Source organism: Etheostoma spectabile, chromosome 2 (assembly GCF_008692095.1).
Source record: "Etheostoma spectabile isolate EspeVRDwgs_2016 chromosome 2, UIUC_Espe_1.0, whole genome shotgun sequence".
NCBI classification, from domain to species: Eukaryota; Metazoa; Chordata; class Actinopteri; order Perciformes; family Percidae; genus Etheostoma; species Etheostoma spectabile.
In genome coordinates, this window is record NC_045734.1 from 19895741 (window position 1) to 19910892 (window position 15152).

A 15152-nucleotide genomic window follows, 5' to 3' on the forward strand; every position below is an offset into this window, starting at 1 on the left:
TGCTGGACTTACAGAGAAGGCAAAATTAGAGTTCTATGAATCGTTTTGAGACCAGGGCAAGCATCCAGCTAAGCTGACCCACTTCTAAATCCTCTAGAAGGCAAGTCCACACATGTACCAGATAATCAGTGCCACAGACACAGAATGTATATCTTACTCTTACCTATGGTTTGCTCTGTGTAAACCCACATGTTTATGCTGTTATGTAAGGGAAGAAAATGAAGGAAGCAGGGGAGTGCAGTTGATTGTGTGATGATGAAACAATTGTGTGTGTCATTTTCATTGTGCTGGGAGTTGTTGATTTCTCTTTGGCAAACTCTTGTAGATGTCATAGCGATGAAGCCCATTTTAATTGGCAGGGAAGAAGAATATACATAGACAAAGCCAAGTAGAATATTGTTTGTCTCTGATTAGTTGTTGTTATTGTTGCCAAACTGACTTTGATTTGCCAGCTCTTATGTTGACTATTTATTATTTGTTGGCAAAAGAGAAAAGGCACAGAAAAAAAGGAATTGTGTGTGTGTGTGTGTGTGTGTGTGTGTGTGTGTGTGTGTGTGTGAATGGAGGCCCTTCCTGTATTTTAAATAATCTTCTCATCTATCTAACAAGCCCTCAACAACGTATCACATTGTTTTTTTTATTTTATTTTTTGGTACACAATGTAACATGTACATACTGTACATGTAAATTAGTAGTATGTATCGCCATCATCCTATCACCATGCTTCACCTAATTTTAGACAAATCTCTTGGCAAACCTTTAGGCTGGAAAGAGAGTGAGTGGTCATGTACAATACTGAGGTAGTTTTAATGAAGAATCAAACTCAACAGTAGAGTTTAGTAACTACTAGTGTGACGAGATCTCGTGAGATTAAACGTGATGAGATGTCTCGTCGAGGTAAAAAGTGTCTCGCAACATCAGTACACAAGTGCAGAGAAGCAGCCTTGAAATTAGCATAGAAAATCCTCTCCAAATTTGACCCTGAGTTTACTTTTGCAGAGCGATAGCGGAAGAAAAAAGCTGCCTGGAACACCCAGCGTTAGAACGTTAGAGAGTAGCGCCGCTCTCCCTCTCTCGTTCTCTTTAAACATCCACGCCCTCTCTTCCTCTCTCTCTTTCTCTTGGCCGAGACACACACGCGTCTGCAGCGTGCAGTTTACTGTGTCTGTGTCGTGCAGACCTCTCTCTTTCTTTGTTAAATTGAGTCGGAAAGCGGACAGCAAAACCTAACTTTAATTTTAATGATATTAAACACAGAGAAATGTTCTCTGTTCATCTTGTCATGGTCATAAATCGATACTAGAGTTGCCTCCTTACTTGTTTAGTGCTGCAATGAAATCTAGTGTGTAGTTTCTGTCGCCCCCTTCAGGAATTCTAAGTAATGACAACAATACTGTTGGCACGTCCACATGATACAAGCCTTACGTTATCGTGCATGTGCCCCCACCCCTCCTCCACACAGTTGCTAGTAGCCAAGGAGACGGGGTGATTAAAACAACACGATGGACTCTTCAGAAGGGGTAAATATCTTCACTCAAGCTTCTGAGCGGGAAAGTCACCAGACGACACAATCTTCTATTATAGCCATACTGAGAAATACAGTGTTGTGTGGTGCTTTAGAATGTGATCAACGTGAAATAATAGTAAAATAACCTTTATTTCTCTCTGTCTACTGTACAATGACAAATTCAAGTAGGCTACAAAACATTTGAGCTCAGAGTCTCAACAACTACCAGAAAATGCTTAAATATGTTGTAACCTTTGTTCTCGGACTATAGAGACTCTCTCGCCACTCTACATAAGGAATAACTAACAGTGTTACGACCTGCCAGTTTGCCAAGGTCTAAAAGTGGAAGAGCTTTCTGTAACTTTCAAACTTTCAAACAAGTAACTAGAGTCAATGTAATACATGCTAAAAGATTTACCTTTTAACTGTAATAATCTGTGAATATTTGACTATACAGGGTGGGGACACCAAATAATTTGATACGTCTTTTGTTTCAGGGCCATTTTGAAATTTGATGATAATTAGTATTAATGTAAACATTTTAAAATACAACAGCTGTTTAGTACAATGGTCTGTATATATCCACAAATATAGCATGAGATATTGTTGCAATAATATTCACACCTCAGTATACTACCAAAAAACGACCAACCACAAGCAGTCTCCAAAAGACACAAAGATAAGGTCAGACAGATAGTGATAACAACAAACCAAGTACCCTGATGAAGGCACAACTGGCCACAAGCTCACTAAGTTGCAGTAGTTTACCAATGAGGTAAGCTAGTTATTAAGATTAGTAAGTTAAAACATCTGCTGGCATTGAACTGGGAAAAGCCTGGATAGAGATAGGGGGGTACAATTAAAGAACAAATATTTATATTTGTAAGATCTCAAGAACCCCAAAAAATTGTAAAAACATTGTTGAAGTGCTTTCACAGAAAATAAATGAACAATGTTACAACAATTATATGAATGTATATAGAACAAGTTTTAGGAATTCTTTGCTACAGTTGAGCTATTTATTTTTAACACTTAGGCAGATTTGACCCACCCAAAAACTAAAGGTGCATCTGTGTCTTGGTCAAGTCTTCTGCAGCATCGTGCACAATGTCTTATTCAAAGTGCCAGTTGGATTAACCACAATTGCCGCGTCTGCAGTTAGAACTTATTAAAATAAAATTCACTACTGGCTGAAATGGAATTGAAGTCAGTTTGTAAATTTGAATTATGAATAATCAAAAGGTTCTTTCACCAACTCTTGCTTGATTGATAAATGTCTTTCCACATGATTACCAGAGTGTGCTTTTAATTCAAGAATAAGCCAGCCCTGCGACAAAGCACAGTATATTAAACTAATAATAACTAATAAACTTATTTAACATTGACAAAGATAGAGAGAGATGGAGAGTAGTAGGACAAAGAAAATCCTTGACAGACAAATTCAAGGAGAGAGAGAGAGAGAGAGAGAGAGAGAGAGAGAGAGAGAGAGAGAGAGAGAGCAACTGAAAGCAATGAATGTAGAGAGATCTGCTTATTGTCTTCTTTTTGTTGATGAATTCCCATTGTACTCCAGGCTTTGGCAATAATGTTCCCATGTACCATTCATGCCAATGATGCATACTGGATTGGAAATGAAACATGCCATGCAGTGTGTGAGATCACAGAGAAAGAGGGAGCGCCGTCATGTTCAATCAGAAGGTGGCTTCAGTGTTGGACAGCGGACCAGTGAGGTGGAATAAAATCACCTGATTTATTTTCATATCGTCATCTTCATGTTTTTGGAATTGAGAGACAGTGTGTGACTGAGTGAGGGAGGATTAGAGAGGCAATGCACTGAATGTAGTGAGTGTAAATTAGTTCAAACTGAGATTATTCTGTATTTATGATCCCTCCGTTCTCCCTCTGTTTGTCTGTGTGCACATGTTCCACAATTATATCTGTTTTTTGATATATGGAGGTATATACTAGTTTGTGTGTGTCTGTATAAATAGTTTTGTGTGGACACAGTATTTACTGGATCTGTGTATCACAGATAGTGAGCAAGTTTGTCATTCTCCTGGCCTATTGTGTTATGGCTTATTGAATAAGCTCCATGCTCTACTGTATATTCAGCATAATGACTATAGATCTAGCAACAGCACTGAAAACCTCTGGCTGGTTTAACTTATCGATCTGACACACTCTTATCACTTTGCTATACTCCCATTTGTAAGTCTGTGTGTGTGAGTGGATTATGTATAGACTGTAGTTGGTAAGGATTGATCTTTTGTTAAAAATCACATTGCATATTGTAGAGGTCTCCCGCCTCTGATAGGATGAAGTTTCTTTGATTACAGATTTGTAGGAATTCAATCAATGCTAATCAAATATGGGGAAATCATAACCCAAAAGGGATTCTAACTAAAATTTGTGTTTAGATTTCATGCAAATAAGAAGCATTATTTTCCATTATAGTTGTACTTTAACCTAGTACCTTCAGTACTTGTCTTAGTAATATAGAGTTTTAGTGTTAATGTCTCAAACTCTGGTTTTCCTACTTAAAAAATGAACCTGCTTTACATTCAGCAAGTGTAGCTTATAGTATTATATAAATGCCAACAGATAAAATTTTGCGTGCAAATAATTCATGCATATAAAGCTGTTCAAATTGGGAGTTATGCAAAGTCAGGAGGTTGATACTGCATACTGCCAGAAACCAGGCATTAAAGGGTCAATCACCAAACCAGGAAACAAGACATTATTAGCCTTTTTTATCATAACAGTTCTCAAAATCAATCAATCAGCGTTCTCATGAACGGGTCCATATGATATCATACAAAAATGTATGGACACCAAAACATATATCCTACGACATTAGAAGACCACCAACTGATCACGTGACGCCGCGTAGCCACGTGGCACCGGCTAGCTACAAGCTCCATGACGCCGAACGGCAGTTGCTACTTGTTTAAGATGCTACAGAGCTTTGGGACACTGGCTTCGGACCTCGGTTGTATCAGCGGTAGTTGGTGGTTCAGTTACACAAAAATAGGTGACTTTGAGCTGGGTACCAAGCACGGCAAGCTGCTAGTCGTTTCGGCGGAGATTGCGGTTAAATTTAGTCCACTTGATTTGACCATTTTGCTGCGACAAAAGTTAAGATTAGGTAAAAAAGTGACCAGTTAAGATTAGGAAAAAGCCTGTGGTTTGGATTATAACACCCCTAAGGAACACACATTTCCTGGGTGAAAGACTTTAATTTTCCCTCAGAAGTGAACTCTGCTCCCTGGCTTGAAAGTCCTCTGTTTTAGTGTTAGGATTAGAGTATAGTGTTTATCTTGTTTTTGTTTTCTGATGTTGGAGTTACACCCTTTTCTTATATGCAAGATGATACATTGTTTTTAGAAAAATGGCTCTCAAAAGAAGACCGAAGATGACAGGGGGCTGAATTAGCACTGTTGTTTTGGTTGTTGTTGGTGTGAGAGTTGGGATTTACTCCTCTTTAAGTAAGAGTACTTCTTTTTCTACTCTGACATCTTCTCCTCTGCTCTCCTCATTGTCTTATTCTCCCAATTTCTCTCCCTCAATGTCTCTTTCTGAAGTATATTTCTAATTTGAAAGGCTTTGTTGGTTTGCTGCTCCTAACAATTAATGATAATCAACAGCAGCACACCCAACAGAATTCCTGTCTTCACGGACAGTTCACCAATATTTTCAAAATGAAAAAAACTGTGAACCAGGGAAGCAAGACTAATTTTCTTGTCATTGAGCGACACAATCAGTGAAAAAGTTGCTCAGGTTGAAAACTGAATTGTTCCATACACATTTTTTTGAGGCTTACCATAACCATAACCATACGGGCGGGAAAGCAGACAAAGCCAGGAAGACAAGTCACCAAGGATCTAACCAAACAGCGGATTTCAATCAAAACAGGAACACACTACAACAGAAACTTGACAAAACCATGACAATTTATATTCCATTCCAATTGCATTCATGTTTTCCTTCAGAAATCAATTGTTTACAATTTTGTAACCAATTTTAAAGAACTTTTTGTAAAATAAAACATAAAACTGCCTGACCTACTGTCATGGTTTTTCCATTTAATGTCAATCAACTCCATTCTGTTAAGCTGATTTTATACCCGCTTGGCTAATATTACAAACAAGGAAATTATATCAGTGTCTAACTTTAACTTCTGCTGAAAAATCTGCTTGATCAACAGAAATATGTTTCCATGGAACCAGGATACTATACTCAGAAGCCCCTTAGAGCTCTAACCAAGCACATGACCAGAACAACTGTTGTATTGCAATGCTGCCTCCACTGTCACTCTTCTAAGCACAGATTTGACATGGTACAGTAGATGCCTCTTTGCTCTGTTAAAGCCCCTACTATCCTAATACCCTGAATTTCTGTTTGAAAAGAATTTAATCTTACCGTGTAAGTCTGATCCAACAATCTTTTCAAGCACTCACTTGTGTGGAATCTGTAAAATCACAAACCGGCACAAAGCCATGTTATCACATCGAGCCGGTCAGCTGACCAGAAATGGCGCTGTGATGTGAAGAATTCAACCTAAATGTGTTTACAAAGCTCATGTTCATATACTGGTACTTTTTATGTTTTGCTTTTATGAAATTGTAAAAAAAAGGGTCTATAGTCCTTGTCAAAGCAGTTGAGCAGTATGTATATGCGGCACTGCATTTATCTCATAATCATTTTTATTCAATTGTTGTATTGCAATTTTAATTCTATCCATTAGACATTAGCAAGGTAACCATACTTGTATTGTTAATGAATAAGAAATAAATTTAATTGTATTTCTATGGATAAATGTCACTTGTTTATAATTCAGAATCATTGCAAAGTGAAAAAAAACCACCAAGGTCTAATTAATAAAGGCAAATGTACTGAAATGATAACCTTCAAAGCTTCAGGTGATTTTGATGTAAGTAGGACTCTTTTTTTTTTAATTGTTCATTTTGTGATTTTAGTGAGTGGACCTTTGTTTGAAGAGGCTTCCCATTGAGAGCCAATAATCCCCCTTGTGCTAGCTAACGTCTTCTTGTTTCATCTGTATTTCTGTTAAGCTAAAATGTGTTTCTGGGGTTTTCTTTCCGCATTGTAAGCTAAATGATTATATGAAATTTTTTAGCACCCTGTCGTTTTGACAAAGAAAACCACAACTCTCTTGAAGCTTTTGCAGTGTGCCAATGGGTGAGACTCCTGGGATACATTGTGGTTGAATGCTTACAAACAAAGTGCAACATGAACATCAAGCGTTACATAGCATTTCTCGTCCTGTTGCTCATTCTTTCTGTTTTTTTGTTGTTGTTGGATATAATGGTTATTGTATGATGCTCATTGATGTGGAATAAACATATTAATAATCACATGCTCAAATTAAACATATAATCTTACTATACTGTTAAGAAAGTTCTCTTTAAAACAGGATCGCAATGGATGAAGCAGACCTGTGTGAATACATGATATTCCCATCTCTCATCAATATTACACTGCTCATCAATGACTTATTTTAATAAGTACTGCTGGGTATTTGGAGATCCTTAAAATTGTGTCTTAAATTGAGTAAAACCTAAGCCATTAAATAGTTACACATTCATAGTGATGTTTAGTCAAGACAAATTTGCAAGATAAAGCAGATGAAACGAGGAACACCATACATGAAAGATGTCAATGGTATGTACAGCATTAACATTGTTTCCAAATCTGAAGTTAAACCACTTTTATTGTGTAAATAGTTTGATGTGTTAAGGTTTGACAACTTTGTGTCTTTATCCTCATTCATTCTGGTCATTTTAAGTGGTTTCATTTCCAGGCAGCACAGACAATTTGTTGTCTTAAGTCACGGTGAAATGATACGGAGCTGTGAGATACAGCGCGGTAAAGGACTCTAGCCACATTTTGTCAGATCACAATGTGGGAGGAATTAGTAAATAAGACCCCAACCACATTCTTTCTTAATGGTAACAAAGTTTGTTTCAATTACCATCAACACACACTCTGACCCATGGTATAAGCTTAAGGTCAAGTGCAGTTTTTATTCAATGGACGGGCTTAGTCGTCCAAAATAACACAATTTTATGTGTACAGATTCATATATCTATATTTATATTTATTTTAAGAGAGGGATTTTGACATGTTGGCATGTATACAAAGAAATAACTGAACATTTAACACACACACTAGAACTTAAAAATGTATTTGAGGCCGTAGAAAACCAGAGGATAGTTCATGCAATGATGTAACTTCTTCCATAGCCTACCTATAACTGCAGATGTAATGTAAAAACTGATTAACTTGGTAATTGTCTCTTATCACTGTTCTCTGCATTATAGTTTATTCCGACAAAAGACATTGATACTCTTTAGCTAATAGTTTCTTGTATCATTTATGAATATTAATTAATAGTAAACTCTCAAACAATAGCAAATCAGTGGATTCTCTGACTCTGTGATGTATGTTGGCAAATTATTTGTTTTGTTTTTTCACTCGAGTTGTCATTTATTTTCTGAATAACCACTGAGTGTCTCTCTGTCTCTCTCTGTATGTATCTCCGTCTTTTTAGGATGGAATGGGGAATCTACGGGTGACCAAGGAAGGTGTCAGATTGGAGGGAGTGTCCGAATTCTTATTGCCTCTATATGTCAAAGAGATCCAGTCTCGCAGGGTAAGATAAATGTGTGTGTGTGTGTGTGTGTGTGTGTGTGTGTGTGTGTGTGTGTGTGCGTGCGTGCGTGCGTGCCTGCCTGCCTGCCTGCCTGCATAGTTGTTTGAGTTTGTGTTTTCATGTTTTTTTGTGCTAAATTGTAGTCTTTCTTTAATCAGTTCAATCGTCAAGGTTCAACAGCTTTCTTATTTTTATATTTTTTCTCTTTTTTACCTGTAGCAGTTTGAGATCTATTGATGGAAAGTGCACTATAAATAAAAAATATTATTATTCTTATTAGTAGTAGTAAATATTGTACTAAAGGGCTGCACGATTATGGCTGAAATGATATTCACGATTATTTTTGTCAATATTGTGATCACAATTAATTATCATGATTATTTGTTGATTTTAACCAAAACATATTTATGGTCTCATAGGCTAATTATAACTGCTTTCACATCCATATTATGCTACATTCTTCCAATGTTGAAGTTGTATGTTGTACAGACATACAGCTGCAACAAATGTGAATGAAAATTAGCAATCTGAAAGAAATAGCGTAGAACATTATTTTTTTTAATGTATCTTTGAGAAAGCTCCTCGACTTGTTTTCAACAAAAACTGATTAAAAGAGCTAGGGAAAGAGAAGGAGTGCAATGGACGTACTCACATAGTGACAGTCTGACTCATTATGAACAGGTCCAGCATGGGTCGAATGGCGGGTCAGCTGAGTTACACACGTCATGCGTATGAAATGTTTGTATTGTCACTGCGCTGCATTTTTATGAACTATGATATTCTGGCCATGGGTCACATCTCTCGCCCAGGTCCAGCAGGCTGCGTCTCACACGCTGTTACTCTACCAACTGAAAGTTAGTTGCATTCAATAACTTCTTCTGTGTTTTTTGCCGTGGCGGCCGCGATAGCAGAGTTACCAGTGGAAACACTGGTACAAATGCAGGTTTGACTCTCATGCTTAACAATATACAGCTGTGTTAATAATTAAAACTGTAGACTAATGTCAGAAGTGTGGACCGGCGCTACTGTGTGGCAGGGCTGCGCGGAGAGTAAGAGGAGAGAGAGTAGAGGAGAGATTTAACACAGGCACAACTTTACAGAAGAAATGGGTCATGTAACGCAAAAATAAACCATATCCATATAAACAACATTGCAGCGGATGCGAAGACAATAGGTGCACTGGTGCGTCGTAGAGGAAAAATATTACTCGCGACCTACAGCCCTGCTAGGTAACAGACGCTAACTAGCACCGACTAGTACTGGTCACTGCTGTTGTCTGAAAAACAACACAGACGGGACAAAATGTTGCGTTTACTAGTAAACTGGTAAACCTTGAGACCGACGTATAACCGACTGCTCTCTGTTGAATTTCCTCACGTTACTCTGTCCTCTGTGACTGTCTACATCTAGAAACTAAGCTGCACGGTGCAGGGAACCACTCTGACTGGCACATGAGCAGACAGTGGTTTACGGCGCAGTAGATTGACTTTTAAAAAAAACCGGAGCGTTCTATGAAATGATGCATTTAAAAAATCGCTCAATCATGCAAATTTGATCGTGGGAAGCCAAAATCGTGATTGTGATTAAAATTTGATAAATTGTGCAGCCCTACTAAGGAATGCATATGTTGTCTAAACAGTGAGGATGTATGTGTGTGTATACATCCCTGTATGTTCCAACCTCGATAATGAGCAGAAATCAGATATTGCCCCAGCAGTCAATGTCTATTTGTCATGTATGTGGCATATTGTAGTGCTGCATATGATCCAGAGCTCTACCATGTCTCCATTAATCACACACAGAATCATCATCGAAACCCGTCAGCTGAGGCAACACGGACACTTTGTCACTCTATGTAGGACAATCCTTGTGGCCCTGTGTGTTTGTGTGCTCAATCGTGTGCGTGTGTTCATACGTATGAATAGTAAGCAGGGGTGGGGGGGAGGGGAGGGGTTGACTTATTCCCACAGTAATGCTACAGTAATAGTTATTCTTCTGATCCCGCCTGTCTGTTGGGACAGGTTATCTAATTGTAATATAGATATAAATAGTACTTTAGCATATGCTTCCTCTGTGTTTGTTAATTTATGTTTTTATGCCTTAAGGAACTGCCACCAAAATTTCATAATAGTGTTGTCTGACTTCTCAATATAAAATATCTATATCAATAAAGCTTATTGGAACTTTGAATCTGAAACACCATGTGTACTGTTGTGTGGTTTTCACAGCAATTTCACAAAAGCATTACCCATCGCTTTTACAAAACAAAACATCCCATACTGCTGTTTATGAACTTGACAACATTGTTTTTGGCTTTGAGTGGGTTTGGAAATGTAGTCTCTCAATAAAAGTCAGTTAGATAAGACATAATATGGTTAATAGTTTATGTATACAGTACGGTCAGAAACACGGTCTAATATATAATAAACATATATATGGTATGTGATGGTAGTCAGAGAAATACAGGAAGCCACAGAAAATAATTGGGGTAACAACAGGAGGAATGGGGAGCTCTTTTGAGCATACTGATAGAAAAGGACAGTAGGGTTTTGAAGATAAAAAACAAACGGTGAGAAAGAAAGGAACGATAACTGGAGATAAACTAAATTAGAGAATTAAGGCTGGGAGTAGGGAGAGAGAGATGATGATGAACAATAAAGAATGACGGTGAGGAGATGGAATGAAGTAAGACGAGTGCTGTAGAACGAGTGAAGGCCGGTGAGGAGAGTAATTAAGGAAGAGAAGGAAGAGAGTTGTAAGAGGCGATAAAAGAAGGATGATCTGCAAACGCTTGTTTAGTGAAACAGTATAACCCCTGATCTCCGCCAACTGACCAAACGGCTGCGTGTTGTCCGTCCCCACCAGTTCCAGATTTGTTGCAGAACGGCTGCAGTCATGACTGACAGCTGAAGTCACAAGGGTCCACAAGATCTCGCAAATTAATGTATGAACGCTGGATATAAACAGAACTACAAAACCTCTGACTTGTTGACTTCAGGCCTGTCTCCGCCCACATTTTCAAGGTGTAGTGCAGGGAAATATGATCCACCGTGAGCACGGTGTATTTTATTTTTAAAAAGAACGGATGTTTTATTTTGTTTCTGTGCTCGAGTTCCTGTCCCGCACAACAATTACTGCAGAGCTCTCCGGCATCCGGCAAAAATAGAAGCTCTGCGTATCCAATCCGTAGAGCTGCGGATCGCCGGAGCTGGGACAGAGTCGGAACACAGCCGTTCTGCAGTCAGTGAAAATACACACATTGTCTTTAATTGAAACCTAATGACTCCGCAGCCGTTCCGCAGTTGGTGCAAACTTTGGGTAAGTGACAAACTTTGCTTCAAACTCAGATCTCTAAAATATTGCTTACAATTGTTATTTCTGCTTTACTGGACAGTGCAGATGGAAAAGGCTAATATGTCACAAAGGTTTTCAGCAGTATTTGCATCAATACTGTTGAAAATGAAAGGCATGATAACCCTGATACCATCAAGAGCACTTGAATAAAGGATAACCACTGTATGGCTTGCTTTTGCCACATTTGCTTCACATCCAAGATGTATGAGTCAAATTCATGTTAACAGCCTCACAATTCAGATGAAAATAGCAGGGGCAGTAAATGAAATACATTTGAAAGTCTTTATGATTCAAGTTCCTGAACATGTCATGATTTTAGACATGTCATTCATATTTGATGCATTTATAGATTATGTGCATACTGAAAACGTTACAAACTAGCTCATTGTGCATTTGAATATAATTGTGAAGATTAAATGTCAATTTTAAATATACAACCCAAAATCACAAATTATTCTCAAAGGGTTTTACAATGTTTACAGTACATGATACCCATGTGGGAAAAAAAACTAAACTAATAAATTAATATACAGTAAATTAAATGAGTTCTCCTGTAATAATGTAATAATCCATGATAGTGGAAAACATGCCATGGAAATCATTCTTTTTGTCTTCTAATCAGTTCATCAGTCACTTGACAAGAGATATGTTAATATTGCTGGTGTCAGATAAATTGAAGTCTATATCCTTGTACGCATGGTACTATTAAAACCTTAAAGATAGTCTGGATCAACGGAAGTACATTTCCAGGATAATTGCCTGACATGGCTTAAGCCATGTCTTTGATTGGTTTAAAACAATGCAAACTAAGAGCTTTTTTTTTTTTTCTTTTATCCCAGAATGTGAATGTGGTGTAGTCAGACCTTACTCTACAGCGCTGGTCTGGCACTGCAAGACTACCTCAAAGTTGACTTTAATGGTCTTCTCATGTACGAAGTGCCTCTCACTAACAGGTTTCCACTGGGACATACATAACAAATCACACATAAACAGAAACACAAATAATTAGAATCACTTACATCCCAGCAAATTTCTTCCAAGATGGCATTAAAGAAATCTGCTACTTCCTGACTTTGATCCCTTAAATTATTTAACTGAGAATAACATGACAAATCACTGGGATTGTCTTCAAAAACTTAAAAGACAGAAGTAAACAAAAATGTTAAATCAACAATAAATAAACTTTTAAAATCTTTGAATTGAAACCCATGTATGGGTCTACATTCTAGGTACAGTAATACTTACCCATGCAACACAGTTTTCTACTATTTTACATACTGTAGAAACAATAATAATAATAATAATAATAATAATAACAATAATATTAATAATTATAATAGATAGATAGATTGTATTCATATTGCTTTTCAAGGTACTTAAAGATACTTTTTTACAGACTTTTTTCATCGATTTTTGTTTCCTTTAAACCTTCACACTGTGATAACAGCTTGCTTGTGTGTGTGTCTATCTCTCTTTGTAGACTGTATGTGTGTATTCGGCAAGTGTGTGATTGTCAACCATTTGTTTGATAATATGTGTGTTAAAATATGTGTGTGAAGGTTGCATGCGCCTGTTTAAGTACCTATTGATATTTCACTTTCAAAATATGATGTGCTTTTTTACTTTATTTTGAGCAGATATTGATGTTTTGTGTATGTGCATGTTTGTGTGTATTTGAGTGTGAGTATGAGGCCAACCTTATCTTCTTACATGAAAGCATACAGCAGGTTGCCCTTGTATTTTCGAAACAGCAGGCATGCTTTTACTATGATATTGACAGTCACTGCAATTTTACTGTGAAGTGTGGTTGAATTGGGGTGGGAGCATGCTGATTCAGAAGTATCCAATAAACTCCCGGAGGACACAGCTGTGTACTGCTTGTTTTGTGAAGAGTGAAACTGTAGAAAGGTGGGAATACAAAAAACTAAACCATGGAGAGGAAGAGGAGTGAAGAGAAACATAAGGGCGGGAAAATAAGGGTTGTGCAAAGGGAAATCATGGCGTGCAATCAATTCACTAAAATACAAAAATTGCCCCTAACACAAGTTGCTACCTACTGGACAACACAAATAATTGTATTTAAATCACTGTTTAGAATTACACTCTAAGCACCTACCAATAGTAGTAAGCACAGCTAAGGTTATCATAGGCACAAAGAGAGCACAGAGTCATTAACAAAGTTACTGCTGCCACCCTGCTACAGGGCCATCATATGATGCCTCATGGTTCTGGATGACTTTATAAGTGAAGCACTCTTTCCTGGTACTTTATGCTCCTTACATTTTGCCTTGACTAAAGTTAGAAATGCAAATGCTAGAAAACTTACTTGGACAAGTAACACAAAGGTGAAATGTATGCTTCACACAGGACGTATTTCCAAACAGTATGTTTTACAAGAGAAAAGACTCTAAGGATGAAGACAAACTGGTTTGCTTTGCGAACGGCCCCACCTCCGTTAAAGAGAATCACACAGCTGTGTTCCTCAGCTTGTCCACGGTACCGAATGTGGTTTAAAGAATTGCAAACCTGATGCAAGTGTCTTTGCTAGACCAACGCAATTGTCAATTTTCCTTCCATCACCTGCGTTGTTAAAATGGCAAATGCACCTGTGCCCATGTTTGCACCCATGGGTGTGCTGGTCTTACAAGGAGGTGTGGTCAGGTGATATCTTGGCATATTGCTATCTTGAGGCAGCAAAACGTGAAGGCAAGGCAAGGCAGTTTTATTTGTATAGCACATTTCAGCAACAGGGCAATTCAGAGTACTTTACACAAAAATAGTTAAAAAACAGTAAAAAAATAAAAACAGATAAAACACAAGAATAAACAGTTAAAAAATAAAGAATAAAATTTACAGTGCAGTATAAGAAATTAAAAATTAAAGAAATGAACAACCATTTAAAGAAATGCAACATCCAAAAGAAAGGTCTTCAGCCTTGATTTAAAAGAACTGAGAGCAGCAGCAGATCTGCAGTTTCCAGGAAGTTTGTTCCAGATATGAGGAGCATAGAAACCAAATGCTGCTTCCCTCTGTTTAGTTCTGATTCTGGGGACAGAAAGCAGACCTGTCCCAGATGACTTGAGAGGTCTGGGTCGTTCGTAGTGTAGTAGGAGGCACAGGAAGCCAGTGTAAGGACTGGATTGATGTGACCCACTCTCTTGGTCTTAGTGAGGACTTGAGCAGCAGCGTTCTAAATCAGCTGTAGCTGTCTGATTGATTTTTTAGGGAGACCTGCAAAGACACCGTTACAGTAGTCAAGCCTATTGAAGATGAAAGTCCTTTAACCCTTCATACACAGATGAAGTCTGTCCCTGAGTACGTATTTGTGGATGGCTATATTTGTGTATGTGAGTTTGTGCACATGTGCTTGCATGTGCATACCTCTCTATGTTTGAAGGGTGAGAGTAATTGAGTTTGTAAGTAACATGCTGCAAGTGATCAATTGAATGTGCGTACCTAAGCAGTGAATTTAGGTGTTATTACATAAGAAGCAGTGCGAGTGACTGAATGATTGTAAGTGATATATTCTTAAGGTGATAATAGTAATTGTAATTGTCTTAATGTGGCTGTTAAAATTCAGGTCAGAGTCCATAACTACACAAAGATTTCTGGCTTTGT

The 15152-nt window shown here is 37.8% G+C and overlaps 1 protein-coding gene across 1 annotated transcript in view; it reads left to right on the top strand.

Annotated features, from left to right (window-relative positions):
- Positions 1 to 15152, top strand: part of LOC116698496 (zeta-sarcoglycan) — a 372560-nt gene that overhangs the window by 243943 nt on the left and 113465 nt on the right. Inside the window, exon 3 of the mRNA XM_032530441.1 lies at positions 8079 to 8180. Coding sequence (XP_032386332.1) covers positions 8079 to 8180 — 102 coding nt within the window. The remainder of the gene's footprint in view (positions 1 to 8078; positions 8181 to 15152) is intronic.